Source organism: Acipenser ruthenus, chromosome 2 (assembly GCF_902713425.1).
Source record: "Acipenser ruthenus chromosome 2, fAciRut3.2 maternal haplotype, whole genome shotgun sequence".
Taxonomy (NCBI): Eukaryota; Metazoa; Chordata; class Actinopteri; order Acipenseriformes; family Acipenseridae; genus Acipenser; species Acipenser ruthenus.
Window position 1 is genome coordinate 111,265,848 of NC_081190.1, and position 16,696 is coordinate 111,282,543.

Sequence of the window (16,696 nt, forward strand, 5' to 3'; positions counted from 1 at the left end):
GTTATAAGCCCATTCATTACCTACGGCAGACCATTTTTCAAAGAGCTTCCCATCTTTACACAGCAATTTAAAGACTTGCACAGATTGCTTTTCTTTGCTGTAATTGACAATCACAGCTTAAAATACTGCCCAACCCTACTTTAATCAGCTCTGCCAAAATTAAATATTTGATAACACATCTATTTTTTTTATAACTACACTTATTTTTTATATATTTAGTTTGTTCAAGGATACAAGAATCCAGCATCATAATCTTTTCAATGTTTGTAAGTATTTAAATATAGTGAAAAACCTACAGGCAGAAGTCCACATAAGCTGTGTTTTTACGCATTAAAAAATCCGAAACGTGCAGTAAATTTGAATTTAATGCGTAAAAAATCGCATAGCAATTTTTGCTGCACAGCTTGTCGCCTCCCCTTAAACTTCCAGTAACTACATCTCCCACAATACAATGTCTTCAGTTACTAGGAAACTGTACACAATAACAACCAACCCAACAAACATTATCCAATCTCTGGCTAGCCCTGTTGTCTTTGCAGCCAATCACAGTAAGAATAAGAAAAATTCGACAGTACACAGGTTGAAGCTTAAACACCCCAGTCCAGCTACAAATCCAACTGGAACCATTGTCAGAGGCAACCGCTATAAAAAGGTGCCTAATATTAAACAAACTGTTTTATAACATATAAATGCATTTCCTTATTGTATTTATCTGTATGGCTTTATATTGAAGTTAACATGTTCACTGAGTTTAAGAATTTAATGTTAAAATTGAAGTAACGTAATTAATTTGCAGTCAGTGTGATACCTCGAAAAAAATGCGCTGAGCCGATAAAGAACCTTGTAGAACAAACGCGTGGTTGTACTGTAGTTCAAAGTAACATTGCAGTTAAAATGGAAGGCTCTTTTTTAATGCCTACCCCATTACCATTAAATATTGTACAGTATTTATCGAGATTGCTCATGACTTCAAGGTAATACATTTTACTCTCTGTGTTAAAATTAGAGGGCAAGTTACTCCCAGACCCGGGGTCCCTGAGTGACTCATCTAGCTGGGAGCACAGGATGAGTCACGCAGCTTGGACAACACCAGTTCACATCCAGGCTGTGCAAAGAGGCCGAACTCTGTTGGGGAGCCCGAGGGGGGAGTCACATTGGCTCTGACGCTCCCAGGGTGGGGGATGGGAAACCGACAGTGATTGCTTCTCATTGCGCAACAGCGAACCCCACTGGCCAGACACCGAGCACATTCAGAGTGGATAAAAAGCAGGGCTGGTCTCTGTTCTCCAGGATCGGTAGCCCGCCCACCTGTGCTCTGGATTGCTCGGCGTAAAAGCAATTCTGGCTTTAGGCTTGTGAGATCGGAGGACGCTCATAGAACTGTATGGGAACTCGCTGCGTGAGGGGAAAAAACATAATTGGACATTTCAAATTGGGGGAAAATAAATAAAAATTTTAAGTTCCAGACCCACAACCCTATCTGGAGCGCTGGCTACAGTTTAATATTACAAACTCATGGTAGAGCTTGAAATGGAAGACTGATATGATACAGAGATTATTCTGCATTTACCATTTTTATGAAAAAGCTCAATTTAATCTCAGTTCAATACTACAGGAGGCCTATTATATACTGGAGAACACGCAAGAGCCATTCCCAGAAAAAGATTCAGTCAAAGTTTTACGACCTTTCAATTGCTGTTTTTGAACTAATATTTAATGTCGGGTTCAAAGGATAAACACATTCAATTAAAGTTAAATATAATCCAATGAATGATGTAAAATATATAATTTTAATGTACTCTGTGGATAACATTGTTTTGGGGATGTTTCGTGGACCCCTGGCATTTGCTCACAGACTCCAGTGAAATTAAATTGGCATCTTAGGCCACAAACCATGCAGTTCAAAGATAAGTGACTTAACATTCAACGAAAGAGCAAGCTCTGTAGTCGAGAGGCGAGTATAGTACGTGTCTTATGTTGATGTCATTGTTATTAACTCATCTGCAGCTAGGAGGAGATTCATTACAACATGTTGGGCACTTCTACTATATTTAGTAAGAGGGGTTTAAGTGAGATAAAACAGTCAACAAAGGAGCTTCAACCTGCCTTTCCAGATTTACTCATCGGTCCTTGTAGAAGGATAATGTGCATCCTAGATATGTATTATGTTGAGAATAGGTTTTTAATTTTACAGTTTCAAAAAACACATTTAAAACATTATTTGACCTGCACATGAAGGTGCAGTAAGTTTGAGCTTGGGGTGTCCATTTTAAAACAATTAAAGGGTGGTACAGTAGAACATCTTTTTTTTTTTTTTTTTTATACATTAAATGGAATTATCGAAACATAAAACAAGAAAGACAAGAGCAAAACAGATGTGTAATTTTTAAACTTTTTATGACAATACTACCAGCTGAGCTTTAATTCTATTAAGTTTGAATGGACTGGTCAAAATATCAGCTTGTCTCTTCAGGTTTTTGTTATCTCATTGAGATAGAATCTATAGCATCGATTCATGATTTTTTTTTTTTTTTAAACCCGTTTACTGTGTAAATGTTTTGCACCAGAAACCAATTGCATAAGTCTCTATTTGCGTTAACAGTATCAATCACTTGGGTAAATGTTAGCATAGTAGGCTGTGTATATTTGCTACTTTATCTCAGCATTGCAACACAAAAAGTGCAGGCTACCAAATAATGAGTAGAAATATTACAGGTTTGTGTACGTCCAAGCTTTAGTAATCTGTGCTAAAGACACTGAGCTTTGTTTAAATAGCTTTAAACAGCTTGAACAAAAAATGTAAGTTAGGGGATTTTACTGCTAACTAACATAAAGCATTTACACACAGCAGGGTATTCGAATATGGCCCGAAATATGCATGCCCAGGCGTCTTCATCAGCTCAAATTGTCTCACCCCTTAAAACAAAGCATGACCAAATCCTAATTTGTAACATCTTGTATTAAACCTTTTGACTCCCAAGTATGCATAATCACAAACACTCCCAATCAAATGCTTAAAACAATATTTTACTTACAGTTGGATTAGATGGGTAAAAACAGCTGTCAATCATTAAATCTTCAAGAAAATCTTGATCTGAAACAAAGTACAAAAAGATACATATTTACCAAACCTTGGACAAAAAAAACAGTTAATAGTTAGCCTGCTAAAATATCTGTAAACAAGAAAGTGCATTTATAAACATTACAGAACTTTACTTAGAAGTCTTTCATGTGTTCAGCTAATTATTATATTGTGTCAAACTAAATCAGTGTTGTTTTTGTTCCAGGTCATGTACAGCACAGTACCAGCGTTTCTTCAATTCAGCTACCGTGGTTATAGCGTGCCTCAGCTTTCATTCAGTCTATTTCACTACTGTTCGGGTGGCTTGAATAGTTTATGTTAACCTTCTATGGGGCCACTAGATATTGTCTTTAGAAGTATTTGTTACAAGTATTTGTTCTACTGAGGTAAGCCTGTTTTTTAACGAAAGAAGATAGCAAGTAAAGTATTTTTGCCAACATTTTTCTCTTTAAAAACAAGATCTGCTCTGTTGCAAAGTATATCAATCCAATTTCCTATTCCAATACTGCAGCTTATCCCATGCCTTTTTAATGACAATGCCTTTTTAATGACACATACTGTTTCAGGCAACATATTGTTTTAAATGTTTGTTTTAACTGTAATGTGCCACTTGGTTTGACAAATATACACATTGTAAAGTTAGCTTTTAAATGATCATTTCAGAAACACAATAAAAACAAAAATCAACCGACTGTATCATTTTCTAGGGCTATCTATTTGTATCTATTGGCAAGACCCTGTTTTCTTTAGCCTATATTCTGGCAATCTGTTAACTATGCTTCAAATATTTTGAAAGTAATGAAAAAAGCTTCTGAGCAAAAAAAAACCTTCACCCTTCTCGACTTGTGTTTTCTTTGTAGAGCTTTTTTGATCGAATTTGCAAGACATTTTTGTTTTGTTTCATTTTTTAATTTAAGAGCCTGTAAAAAGGGCAGTTCTCATCAAGTCCCTCTTGTCTTTAATCGATCTGTGGTAAGGGTGTTTCTGTGAGCTCTTTATCTTCTGTTTGCAGAGTTTTTCTTTTCTTTCTCCTGTATTAATTACATTCTGCAGGATTGTGTGCTCAGAAGTCATTTTCTTTTCAGCTCAATAACAAGATCAATGAATATTCAATACCTAGGACATGGCATAGCACTGTTGGCTGCAATAACTGGTTAGAATTTTCCCGATGAGGTTTGCTCTCATGTAATCAATGTTTGCCTTCAAGCCCCCAGAATAAAGCATGGTGTTCATTTTTCCGCTCTCCACAAATATGGGCAATAGCAATTTCAGACAACAGCTTATCCTGTCCTGACAGCTGTTTTTTCCCTGCCCTATATGAGTATTGATAACAGGTCTATATTGGGTAATATTTGCCCAATGGGCAATGAAGGCAAAATGTACTCTGCAATCCAAACATACACTGTCCAGACATGCTCACATCCGTTTCATTAGAGCAGGGCCTTGTTTTTGCCTGCAAGGTTTATTTTGTGATCTTCAACATTTACCTTCTGTCTTGTTATAGCAAATAATAATAACAATGTTATCAGCATTGGGTAACTCAAACAGTGACTCAAACTATTTGAAATCAATGAGAATAAGTTAGCTAATGTTGCCCTACAGGGTGATGCAGAACTAAATAGAAGGAATACAATATAATCGATCTGCAAGCTACAGTAGTGTATCTACTGCACTGATTTAATGACAGTATGACTTGAATACAGTGCTCCCTCCATATTTCCACATTCGATAATTCACTAACCTGGTTATTTCACTGTTAGGTACATTTCCCTTTACTAACTCGCTGTTTTCAATATTGCAAACTTTTTGATGTGTGTCACAGATGGCTAGAGTGGTGCGTGTGGTTGGCAACGTCAGGTTCTGGAAGCAGTAATCAACACAGATGATACGGGGTGAAACTGCTGCAGCATGAAGCGGAACAGCGAGGATGGAGAGTCCGGGTTTACCCAGTGGAAGTGGGTTGTCGAGGATTTGTGGCACACTCTACAACCCGGTTTCTCAGAGACGTCGGATTCAGTGGCCAAGAGTTGCGTCGCAAAGTGAAGAACTTATCTGAAGCAGCAGAGAGGAGCAGCAACTGGCTGTGGTTGAGACAGAAAGATTCTGGCTGGGGATCTCAAGCACAATAGAAAGAAAGAAACGCTGATGTACAGGTAAGTAAGCTGGGCTGAGTTGAGTGGGGGACGGAGGGGGGTGATGCTGGGACGCCAGAATCACCGTCGAGCCCTCTTGAGGTGTTGTGGGCTAGTCGACGAAACACTGAGGATGGAAGGTGCCCACTTGAAAACCCCAGAGATGTACCCTACTCAGCTCAATCCAGACGGTTGTCATGCTGATGCGCTGGGGAGGCCGCACTGTGGTTGATCCCCGGAGCCAGCATCGCAGCCGTTGTGTGTACTGATGCGCCAGGGAGGCAAAATAAGCTGATCCCTGGAGCCAGCATTACACTTCAACCATTAACACCAGACAGAAGGATATCTACATCATCATATGGAAGGAAACGTAAATGGATGAAGACACATATGGATCACATTAGTTTACTGTAAAGCTACGTCTTAGTTGGTGCTTATCTTGGCGAGAGCCGAGTTCAAATCAGCATGAAGTTTTAACATCTACTCTCGTGTAATGGAAATCATAAAAACAAAACAATTTAACAAAACACACAATAAAAAGGGCACATGTGCCAAAGTAACACAAATCTTTTATCTAAAACGAATACCTTTGTTCGCTGGCAGGTAGCATTCGTTCTCGATCTTAATTCTCCTAACTCTCTCCCTTTAATGAGCCAGGGCGGTCTCTTTTATATCCTGTGGCTGGAGCCTTAACTATCCATTGATCAAACAATTACCTTATTAAAGCTCCAGCCACATTCTCACAGGTTTATTTAAGGATGGGGAAGTAACTCCTTCCTTGCCAAATAATAATAATAATGCTGGCTTTTCGTCGGCCACAAAAAAAATAAACAATAACGTCGGACGGCTTTCGTCCATCCGCACACAAATACAATATAAAACAATAATAATAAATGCTAACAATAATCATACATAAATCAAATACACATAAGGGGTGGGCACCCCGTCACAATGTGTAATTCAGACAGCAAAATAAAGAGCGAGTACTGTAGTTAAAAGAAACCAGTGTGGCGTTTCACAAATAGATACTGTATGTAGGGTCAAGAAATTGACAATTTCCACACAATAACTGTAGATGGTTAAAAGATTAAATGGTGCAGCTATGAATACAAAGTTGACCCAGTTCTGCATGCATAGGGGAAATATGATTGCAAACAAAAGAGTATAGTAGACAGATCTTTAGTGGAGCACATTGGGGATGATCTGATCAACCTTTACCGGGATAAGACACAGCACTGGGGATCACCCTGGACTGCATCAAACACCTATCCAATGTTATTTTGAGATTACCCCTAAAAATACGGCATTGATATAATCTGGGTGGTTTCTTTGGTACTGTAAAAAGCTTTATCCCAGTGGGGTATAGGTTGATCAAATCATCCCTTTACAATATCATACAATTTTATAATAGCTATACTGTACATAAGACTCCAACAACATACAACAAATATAATACATTATAGTGCTACTACAGTATTTGTTACTTTGTATTTGTTTTACTTTGGGAGGGCAGTGGTGATGTTGCTAGTTCTAATGAGTAATGAGAGGTAACATATTATGTTTTAAGCCTTTGGTAAAAGGTAAAACTCTCCTATAGTGTACACTACACTTTTAAGGTTATTTGTACAGGTTTCAAGTCAATATCAGGTGGACCATTTCAACAAACAGAAAGCATGAATTCACTTTATCAGTTTGGAATTACTGTTGCTGTGTTTGTTACAATTGATATACTGTACAGTACCCAAACAGGCTACAATAGGATTACATGGCTTTTGTGACAGCGCGAGTGTATTGTGCAGCGTGCTAATGCTTGAGAATAAATCCTAATCATAATGGATTCAGTGAAATACAGTAAATTCAAGTTTCTGAAGAGCCTACAGTAGGAAAATGCTTTAGGTCCTGGAGAGCTGCTGTGGCTGCTGGTTTTCGTCTGTCAATTATTGGCTTAATTAGTCAAGATTAACAGGTGTTCTAGATCTTTAGCCACTGATGATGTAAAGACACCTATAAAATGTGCTGGATAGGGGCTCTCCAGGACCAGGGTGGGAGACCCCTGCTTTAGGTCTATGTAAAAAAGTGGTAGTTATGTGGGGGTTTTGTTTGAGCGCACTGTCACTGGTATACGTGCATACAGTAAGATATTTACTGGTGTATTACATCACATAAAATAACAGGTATCAGTATAATGAAAAATTTTAGCAGATTACCATGACGTACATATGGATAGAAAAAAAGGAGCTCTATATATCTCCAGATTCGGATAGGCCTACTCTCAATAAATTGTTATAATTAAAGTACTAACCCAGTTTTATCACAACTGGATCTGCTACTGTATACAGAGTTTTTAAAAAAACACATCCCACAAATAGGTGAACACAATGCCTAGAAATGTAATATATATAAAGGGAACAGAAATGAAACAAATTCAATAGTTTTTGTGAGTCATTGGCTTGTTGCTGATCAAGTAAACAAATAACCACACAAAACCATTGACCTGAGTTCAAATATATACAGGGTAGCAGTTTAAAAAAACAAAAGAAAAATCACATAATAATCTTATCTTCAGAAGTTAAACATGGTAGTAGTGTACAGTATGTTACAGTAAACGATGAGTAAAACAATCAAATATTGGAAAAGGTTGGAGATTAACTTGTTGATACAGCTAAAGAGAAATGCCTAGGCCTAAACATGCCCGAGATATCTCTGTCAAGTTTTCAAGAAGAACAACAACTTAACACCCTGAAGCTTCATGTTTCTGATAACTTAATCAGAGAACATGACCCCGCAGAAAGAGAATGTAGCCTAATAAATAACTTTAAAAATCAGAAAGGAAAATAGAAGAAAACCATCCACCATAATTATTAACGAATGCAGTGTGGAGTAGTGGTTAGGGCTCTGGACTCTTGACCGGAGGGTTGTGGGTTCAATCCCCAGTGGGGGACACTGCTGTTGTACCCTTGAGCAAGGTACTTTACCTAGATTGCTCCAGTAAAAACCCAACTGTATAAATGGGGAAATGTATGTAAAAAAATAATGTGAAATAATGTATAATGTGATATCTTGTAACAATTGTAAGTTGCCCTGGATAAGGGCGTCTGCTAAGAAATAAACGAATGGCCACATACAGTGCCTTGCGAAAGTATTCGGCCCCCTTGAACTTTGCGACCTTTTGCCACATTTCAGGCTTCAAACAAAGATATGAAACTGTAATTTTTTGTGAAGAATCAACAACAAGTGGGACACAATCATGAAGTGGAACGAAATTTATTGGATATTTCAAACTTTTTTAACAAATAAAAAACTGAAAAATTGGGCGTGCAAAATTATTCAGCCCCCTTAAGTTAATACTTTGTAGCGCCACCTTTTGCTGCGATTACAGCTGTAAGTCGCTTGGGGTATGTCTCTATCAGTTTTGCACATCGAGAGACTGAAATTTTTGCCCATTCCTCCTTGCAAAACAGCTCGAGCTCAGTGAGGTTGGATGGAGAGCATTTGTGAACAGCAGTTTTCAGTTCTTTCCACAGATTCTCGATTGGATTCAGGTCTGGACTTTGACTTGGCCATTCTAACACCTGGATATGTTTATTTGTGAACCATTCCATTGTAGATTTTTCTTTATGTTTTGGATCATTGTCTTGTTGGAAGACAAATCTCCGTCCCAGTCTCAGGTCTTTTGCAGACTCCATCAGCTTTTCTTCCAGAATGGTCCTGTATTTGGCTCCATCCATCTTCCCATCAATTTTAACCATCTTCCCTGTCCCTGCTGAAGAAAAGCAGGCCCAAACCATGATGCTGCCACCACCATGTTTGACAGTGGGGATGGTGTGTTCAGGGTGATGAGCTGTGTTGCTTTTACGCCAAACTTAACGTTTTGCATTGTTGCCAAAAAGTTCGATTTTGGTTTCGTCTGACCAGAGCACCTTCTTCCACATGTTTGGTGTGTCTCCCAGGTGGCTTGTGGCAAACTGTAAACGACACTTTTTATGGATATCTTTAAGAAATGGCTTTCTTCTTGCCACTCTTCCATAAAGGCCAGATTTGTGCAGTATACGACTGATTGTTGTCCTATGGACAGAGTCTCCCACCTCAGCTGTAGATCTCTGCAGTTCATCCAGAGTGATCATGGGCCTCTTGGCTGCATCTCTGATCAGTCTTCTCCTTGTATGAGCTGAAAGTTTAGAGGGACGGCCAGGTCTTGGTAGATTTGCAGTGGTCTGATACTCCTTCCATTTCAATATTATCGCTTGCACAGTGCTCCTTGGGATGTTTAAAGCTTGGGAAATCTTTTTGTATCCAAATCCGGCTTTAAACTTCTCCACAACAGTATCTCGGACCTGCCTGGTGTGTTCCTTGTTCTTCATGATGCTCTCTGCGCTTTAAACGGACCTCTGAGACTATCACAGTGCAGGTGCATTTATACGGAGACTTGATTACACACAGGTGGATTCTATTTATCATCATTAGTCATTTAGGTCAACATTGGATCATTCAGAGATCCTCACTGAACTTCTGGAGAGAGTTTGCTGCACTGAAAGTAAAGGGGCTGAATAATTTTGCACGCCCAATTTTTCAGTTTTTTATTTGTTAAAAAAGTTTGAAATATCCAATAAATTTCGTTCCACTTCATGATTGTGTCCCACTTGTTGTTGATTCTTCACAAAAAATTACAGTTTCATATCTTTATGTTTGAAGCCTGAAATGTGGCAAAAGGTCGCAAAGTTCAAGGGGGCCGAATACTTTCGCAAGGCACTGTATTGGGAGGGTCCTCATAGATTTGGACTATGTTAATCTATACAGAAAGTTACAGAAGATAGCAAGGTAATTACTAGATATATTTAGAAAAATGGATCTGCTTTCACTCCCTGGTGGCAAAAATATACACAAACATGTTTTGGCCTCTGGACAAGTTCAGTTTTTAGTTGTGGACTGTATACAGTTTTACACTGTAGAGTACTGTAAACCTGTTGAGTGCATTCTTCTAGACAACTCTGTGGACTCCACCGGTTTTTGTACTTTACCATGATGCAGGAGAAGTCAGCTGATGGCATGATATTCAATGTACAGTAATCCATCGCGTATCCGCCTGTTACATATCAGCCCTACCCGTTTATCCGCCATGATCAACCTCTTCAACAACATTAGTTTATTATTGAACAGAGAAGATTAGTTCAGAGTTTGTAGATCCTACCAAAGTTTTCGTACACTGTGTTGTATGTGCTCCGTGGGCTGCCATTGCTGGTAGTGTCACGTGAGCTGTTCAGGGTGTATCAACTTCAGCCTCCGTCTCGATCTCCTGCCTGTCACTCAGCAGCAAATGGACGGCACCCACACGGCAGACGGCTACCCTGTCACAAGCATTAATACCCTGTACCTTTGTAAACAAGGGATTTAGGGGAGCTCTCTAATAAAAGCTGAATTTCAAAACAATAACTGTGTGAATACAGTAATTGTTATAGCTCTGTGTAATGGCATTTAAAACAGGATTCATTCATTCAAATTTCTACATATCCACCCTTACTCTGGCCCCCCCAGCAGTCTAGAACATGAAAAAACACATTGCAAAGCATCATAATCAAGAGCTAGACAGTGTGAGCAACAGAGGAAAATGATACAAAGAAAATTGCAGTACCATCCATCCATCCATTATCATTAACTGCTTACTCCTTTACAGGGTCGTGGTGAGCCGGAGCCTAACCCGGCATACACAGGGTGCAAGGCGAGACTACACCCTGGACGGGGCGCCAGTCCATCACAGGGCACCACACACACACACACACTCACACAGAGGGCAATTTAGAGTGACCAATCAACCTGGACAGCATGTCTTTAGACTGTGGGAAGACACCGGAGTACCCGGAGAAAACCCACACGAACACGGGGAGAACATGCAAACTCCACACAGACAGTACCCTAGGCCGGATTCAAACCCAGGACCCTGGCGCTGTGAGGCAGCAGTGCTAACCACTACGCCACTGTGCCACCCAATTGCAGTATCAGAGCAACAGAAAGATTGAAAAATAAACTATTTACATTGTATTTATTCGTATGTTCTTTCAGGGGAAAAAATTAACAATGCAAGACTTGTGTGGAACACTTTCTAACGTCATTTCTATGCCCATTAATTTCCTTCAGCATTAGCAACTCTACAGTGCGAGTCCTACCTAATCAGTACCAGTAGCATAACCTTCTTTAGCTACTATTTAAATAGGCGAATACATCTACTCACTGATGCAGTTCAATTTGCTGTGAGCAACACTTTTGAACAGGTGTAAATTGAAAAATGTTTAACTAAGTTTGTGAGATCCTTACTTTAAAGTATGTCTTAGTACAAGTATGATACAAAACCTTAAGAAAAGTTTCACACAGTGCTTTGCTTAGAACAACGACTTAATAAGCTGTTACTGTAAGCAACCCCATTACTTACATTTTAATGCACTGAATGCAAGTTCGAAAGACCAACGCTGAGACTTTTCATCTTCGAACACTGGCATGGGGAGATTGGTTAATGTGCCGTAGCCCACTAGTCGTTGATCTTGGGGTTTCTCCACATGAACGTTCTGGAAAATCTTTGCTGCATTCAGGTAAACATAGTCTGGGTAACCAGTTGAATTAGCCTTGTCCGAGATGGTCAGGTCATCCAAACTGGAGATTTCGTTCATCCTCTGTAAGCTGGAGGACTGCAATTCCATGGCACTTTTGAAAGTCTCCCTTTATTAAAAAGCTGCAGGTTCCACTAGTTTGCTCTGTGAAATTAAAATAAAATTTTGTGCATTTTAGTGGAATGCAATCAATATAACATGGTCTATCATGCCCATGGTAAATACAGATACTGTATCAATTTGATATTAAAACTTTAGCTGCTGTATAAAAAAAAAAAAAGATTACAAATTGTTATTATTTTTGTATTGCTCTTTTCATGTTCTTAAAGGATCAATATAAAACTCCAGTTCCATAGCATTTTGAGAAATTCCAGGTTTAAATGTGATACTTAGACCCAATTCAGAGTTTCTCTCTGGTTTGCCTTATAAGCCTCAGGTGTGACAAATTAAACTCACAGTTACTGTTTGGAAATAAATATCATACCTTTATTCTGATTTGTTTGCATCCTAGGCTATAACATTAGTTTCAGAAGCATGCACCTCTGGCTCTCAGTGTGATAACAAGCAGGCTTTAGAGGGGGTGCCCATACAGCTAAACGTACATCGTGGAATGTAAACAAACTACAGAGTACAAGCAAACCGGTCAATACGATCAGCATTCTGATAGAGTATAACCATACAAAGAAAGCTACATTACAGGAGACTACATCACTGATCGACTACATAATAATATTAAATTAAACCACCTTTCATACCCAGATGAGTAAGTTAAAAGTTACTAGATGGACAAAACATAGTTATATATACTTTATTAAACTAAAATCAGATGGAATCAATCCAAGTCGATTTACACTGATAACTGTCTCTACTACAGTAACAGTAGTATGCCATCCCACTGATATTTTTTTTTTTAAAAAAAGAGCGGTTTGGTTTTATATGCAAACTTGAGTTTACAGTATCACATTTTTTTGTAAGCATCATTTTAGATATCTGCATACACACATTATTATTATTACTGTTGTTATACGGTAAAATACATCATCAAAATTTACTTTCTTGAATGTTAACATTTTCAGAGCGAACCTCAAATTCTTACCAAGGATGCCTTGAAAAGTCTTCAAAAGTTTTCAGAAGTTACGGCAACTGTTACGTTTGAAAAATATGTGCCTACAATATCTCGCAACGCTATCTCAAAAACAACACCAATATAATAAATCTAATCCCATCCCTCTCTGGATTTCAATCTGTTCAACACCCAACGTGAGAGAGCTAAGGGGCGGTATTATTCAAATTTAGACTGCTCCAACGTGTCAAGAAGAGAGAAAACAAAAATAACTACATGCCAAAACATATAAACTGACATACAGACTGGATTTTATTAGTCTTATTTCTTAAATCAATACCGTGCTTTATTAAATACGTTTCTGTGACCAGACGTTGGTAGTTATTTGTAGGGTATTTGTGGGATAAGAGTGACCCTTTTTTATCATAATGGTACAGTCAAGCTTTCACTTCTATGGTAACAATATGTAAATTAAGCGGTTTATCTCCTACTCCTTAGCTTCCTTCAATTGATGGCGCTGGGAAGATGGCGGCAATTAATCATTTTAAAATGTTTCAGTACAGGTGCGGTGTTATTTTGTGGTACGCTTTAAAAAGTGGTACACCGTGTTATTCCCTTGCCTGTGCATTCGCAAATGATTTAACTCAGAAAACAAGGAAACGCCGACCTGAACAGACTGAGTTTGGCCCTTAAAGTTGTTTTTAATATCATTATCTTCACAATTCAGCAAATTTATGTGACTTTAACTGATGAGAAACAAACTGTGTAATCTAAAATTGTAAACATATTCGATGCTGTGGATAAACTACAATGTGTCTTGTTCGTAGAGATTTGTACAGCATAGCGTACCACATTCTGACGATGTACCACTTTCTGGCCTCCCAGGTAGTAAGCAAATAATTGAAACTTTTCTAAGAAGTGAAATTAGCAGCGTGTCAGTAAATAAGCTTTTTTTGGGCGTTAATATACCACACCCTGGCTTGCCGGTAACATGTTACATTAGTACGTTCGTCATTTATAGGGTGCCAAACAGGCAACTTTGAGATATATATACATAAATGTTTAATACATGGATTGATATATATATATATATATATATATATATATATATATATATATATATATATATATATATATATGTTTGATATACAGTGTTGTGAAAAAGTATTTGCCCCCTGTCTGATTTTCTGCATTTTTGCACATTTTTCACATTGTATTGTATTGTATTGCATTTGGTCAGATTTTTTTGTGGGTTGTAGTAGTATATAGAGGGAGTCAGAGAAAAAATGACACCAAAGTTTGGTGCCATTTCTAAGGCTCTGGGGCCATATTGTCCAAATGGAGAAAGTTTGTGACAGTAGTGAATCTTCCCAGGAGTGGCCGTCCTGCCAAAATCTCTCCAAGAGCAAAGTGTAAAATCGTCCAGGAAGTCACAAAGAACCCTAGAACAACATCCAGGGTTCTGCAGGCCTCTCACCTCGGCTAAGGTCAGTGTTCATGACTCCACCATCAGAAAGACAGTGAGCAAAAATGGGATTCATGGCAGAGTAGCAAGGCGGAAACCATTGCTCACTAAGAAGAACATGAATGCTCATCTCAAGTTTGCCAAAAAGCACCTGGATGATCCTCAAGAGTTCTGAAACAATGTTCTATGGACAGATGAGTCAAAAGTGGAACTTTTTGGCCGACATGGACCCCGTTATGTCTGGCGAAAACCAAACACTGCATTCCACAGGAAGAACCTCATACCAACGGTCAAGCATGGTGGTGGCAGTGTCATGGTTTGGGGATGCTTTGCTGCATCAGGACCTGGACGCCTTGCCATCATTGAAGGAACCATGAATTCTGCTCTGTATCAGAGAATTCTACAGGAGAATGTCAGGCCACCCGCCCGTGAGCTGGAGCTGGAGCTGAAGCGCAGCTGGGTCATGCAGCAAGACAATGACCCGAAACACACAAGCAAGTCTACATCAGAATGGTTGAAGAACAAGAAATTTAAAGTTTTGGAATGGCCTAATCAAAGTCCAGACCTAAACGCAATTGAGATGTTGTGGCAGGACCTGAAACGAGCAGTTCATGCTCAAAAACCCACAAATGTCACTGAGTTGAAGCAGTTCTGCATGGAGGAGTGGGCCAAAATTCCTCCACGGCGCTGTGAGAGACTAATCAATAACTACAGGAAGTGTTTGGTTGCAGTTATTGCTGCTAAAGGTGGCGCAACTAGTTATTGAGTCTAAGGGGGTGATTACTTTTTCACACGGGGGCATTGGGTGTTGCATAACTTTCTTTAATAAATAAATAAATGAAATATGTATCAAATGTTTGTGTTATTTGTTCACTCAGGGTCCTTTTTATCTAATATTAGGTTTTGGTTGAAGATCTGATAACATTCAGTGTCAAAAATGCAGAAAATCAGACGGGGCAAATACTTTTTCACGGCACTGTATTTCAGTGCTGGGTATGTATGTCAGTGCTGGGTATGTTGATATATATATTATTATATATCATAATATAATATATGTATTGACTTGGAGCAGTTCACAAATACTGTACGCAACACTGCTATTATTCATTACAGATTAGGAGGTAAAGTCAAAAGCCCCTTAGTAGCCCAACAGAAAGCCTAATTCAAAATAATATACCGGTATATATTAATTATTTACTATTTTTTCATTAAAAAAAATATACAATTTTAATAACGCTTTGGTTAAATTAATTTTAGGCTACATGTATTACAAATGTAAGCATCAGGACCCCGCTGAGCTTACTAACAATGTGCCAGCTCCAAGTCAATACATATATATCAAACATTGATGTATATATATCAACAATCATCAATCCATATATATCAAACATTGATGTGTATATATCTCAAAGTTGATATATTGCCTGTTTGGCACCTGTGGCAAAGTGGTGAGTGAATACAGGTGAGTGCAGTGCAGAGTGAATATAAAACAGACAGAATGATTTCCAGGTGTAAGGGTGTTTATTGATTTAATTAACAATGTCCAGAGCCTTATGGCAAACACCTGTAAATAATAATGTTGGAGTGATACAGCGGCGTGTATCACTCGGTATTTGTAATTTCCCGGGTTTGACACGTAACCAATAAGTCCAGTTTTACACACCAGCACTAAACACAAAACACAAACACAGTTCTTAGTGATAGTGAATACGTGCATTTGGTGTAATACAGTTCTCCGTGAAATGCAGGGGTGAAACTGATGTCCGGGTTTATGCTGGCTTTCGCTACAGCTCCGGATCATGCAACTGGTAGTCTATTAAAAAAAGACTACAGTTAACAAACACAAGACAAAACTCACGGTTCACGAAACAGCACAGACTCCTTGTAGGTTTTCAACACTAACCATTTACCAAGGAACAGAACACGTCAGCTCTGACTCCTATTTATATCCTCGCTCATGACCCCTAGGTTAACGAGCGCATCCGCTCCTCCAATCCTCAGATGCCACACCGTTTACCGTCTGGGTCATTGAGTTTGGATACCATAGCTGCGCCCCTTTTCTAAATGACCAACTTCCACCTACCCTACGGAATAAATTGTCCTGCCATTTAGTAAGGGTACTCTGTTCCCGTTACACAGTGCCCTCACGGGTCAAGAGGAAGATCTAACACCAAGCACCATTCGATCTCTGTCACAGCACCCCGTACTCATTTTTGCAATTTATTTATGTGCTATGTTGACACTGCAGCAAATTAGTTAATAGAAACTCACTCGACTTTGAAAATGGGTATCATTAATCACAAGGATAATGCATAATCTTGTTTTAAATCACTGCAATTATCCTTAGAGAATTAT

The 16,696-nt window shown here is 38.7% G+C and overlaps 1 protein-coding gene across 3 annotated transcripts in view; it reads right to left on the reverse strand.

Annotated features, from left to right (window-relative positions):
* LOC117408905 (putative methyltransferase NSUN7) overlaps positions 1-16,247 on the reverse strand; it is a 46,648-nt gene extending 30,401 nt beyond the window's left edge. For 2 of the 3 annotated variants that reach the window (XM_034014331.3, XM_034014328.3), the window contains exons 1-3: positions 12,910-13,065; positions 11,639-11,957; positions 3,036-3,094 (exon numbers count right to left, since the gene is read on the reverse strand). In XM_034014331.3, the coding sequence (XP_033870222.2) occupies positions 3,036-3,094; positions 11,639-11,903 (324 nt within the window). In that variant the 5' untranslated portion in view covers positions 11,904-11,957; positions 12,910-13,065. Of the gene's footprint in view, positions 1-3,035; positions 3,095-11,638; positions 11,958-12,909; positions 13,066-16,199 lie in introns of those variants that run through there. The other variant, XM_059006462.1, reaches the window with a different exon arrangement.
* Between the last annotated feature and the right edge of the window lie 449 nt (positions 16,248-16,696).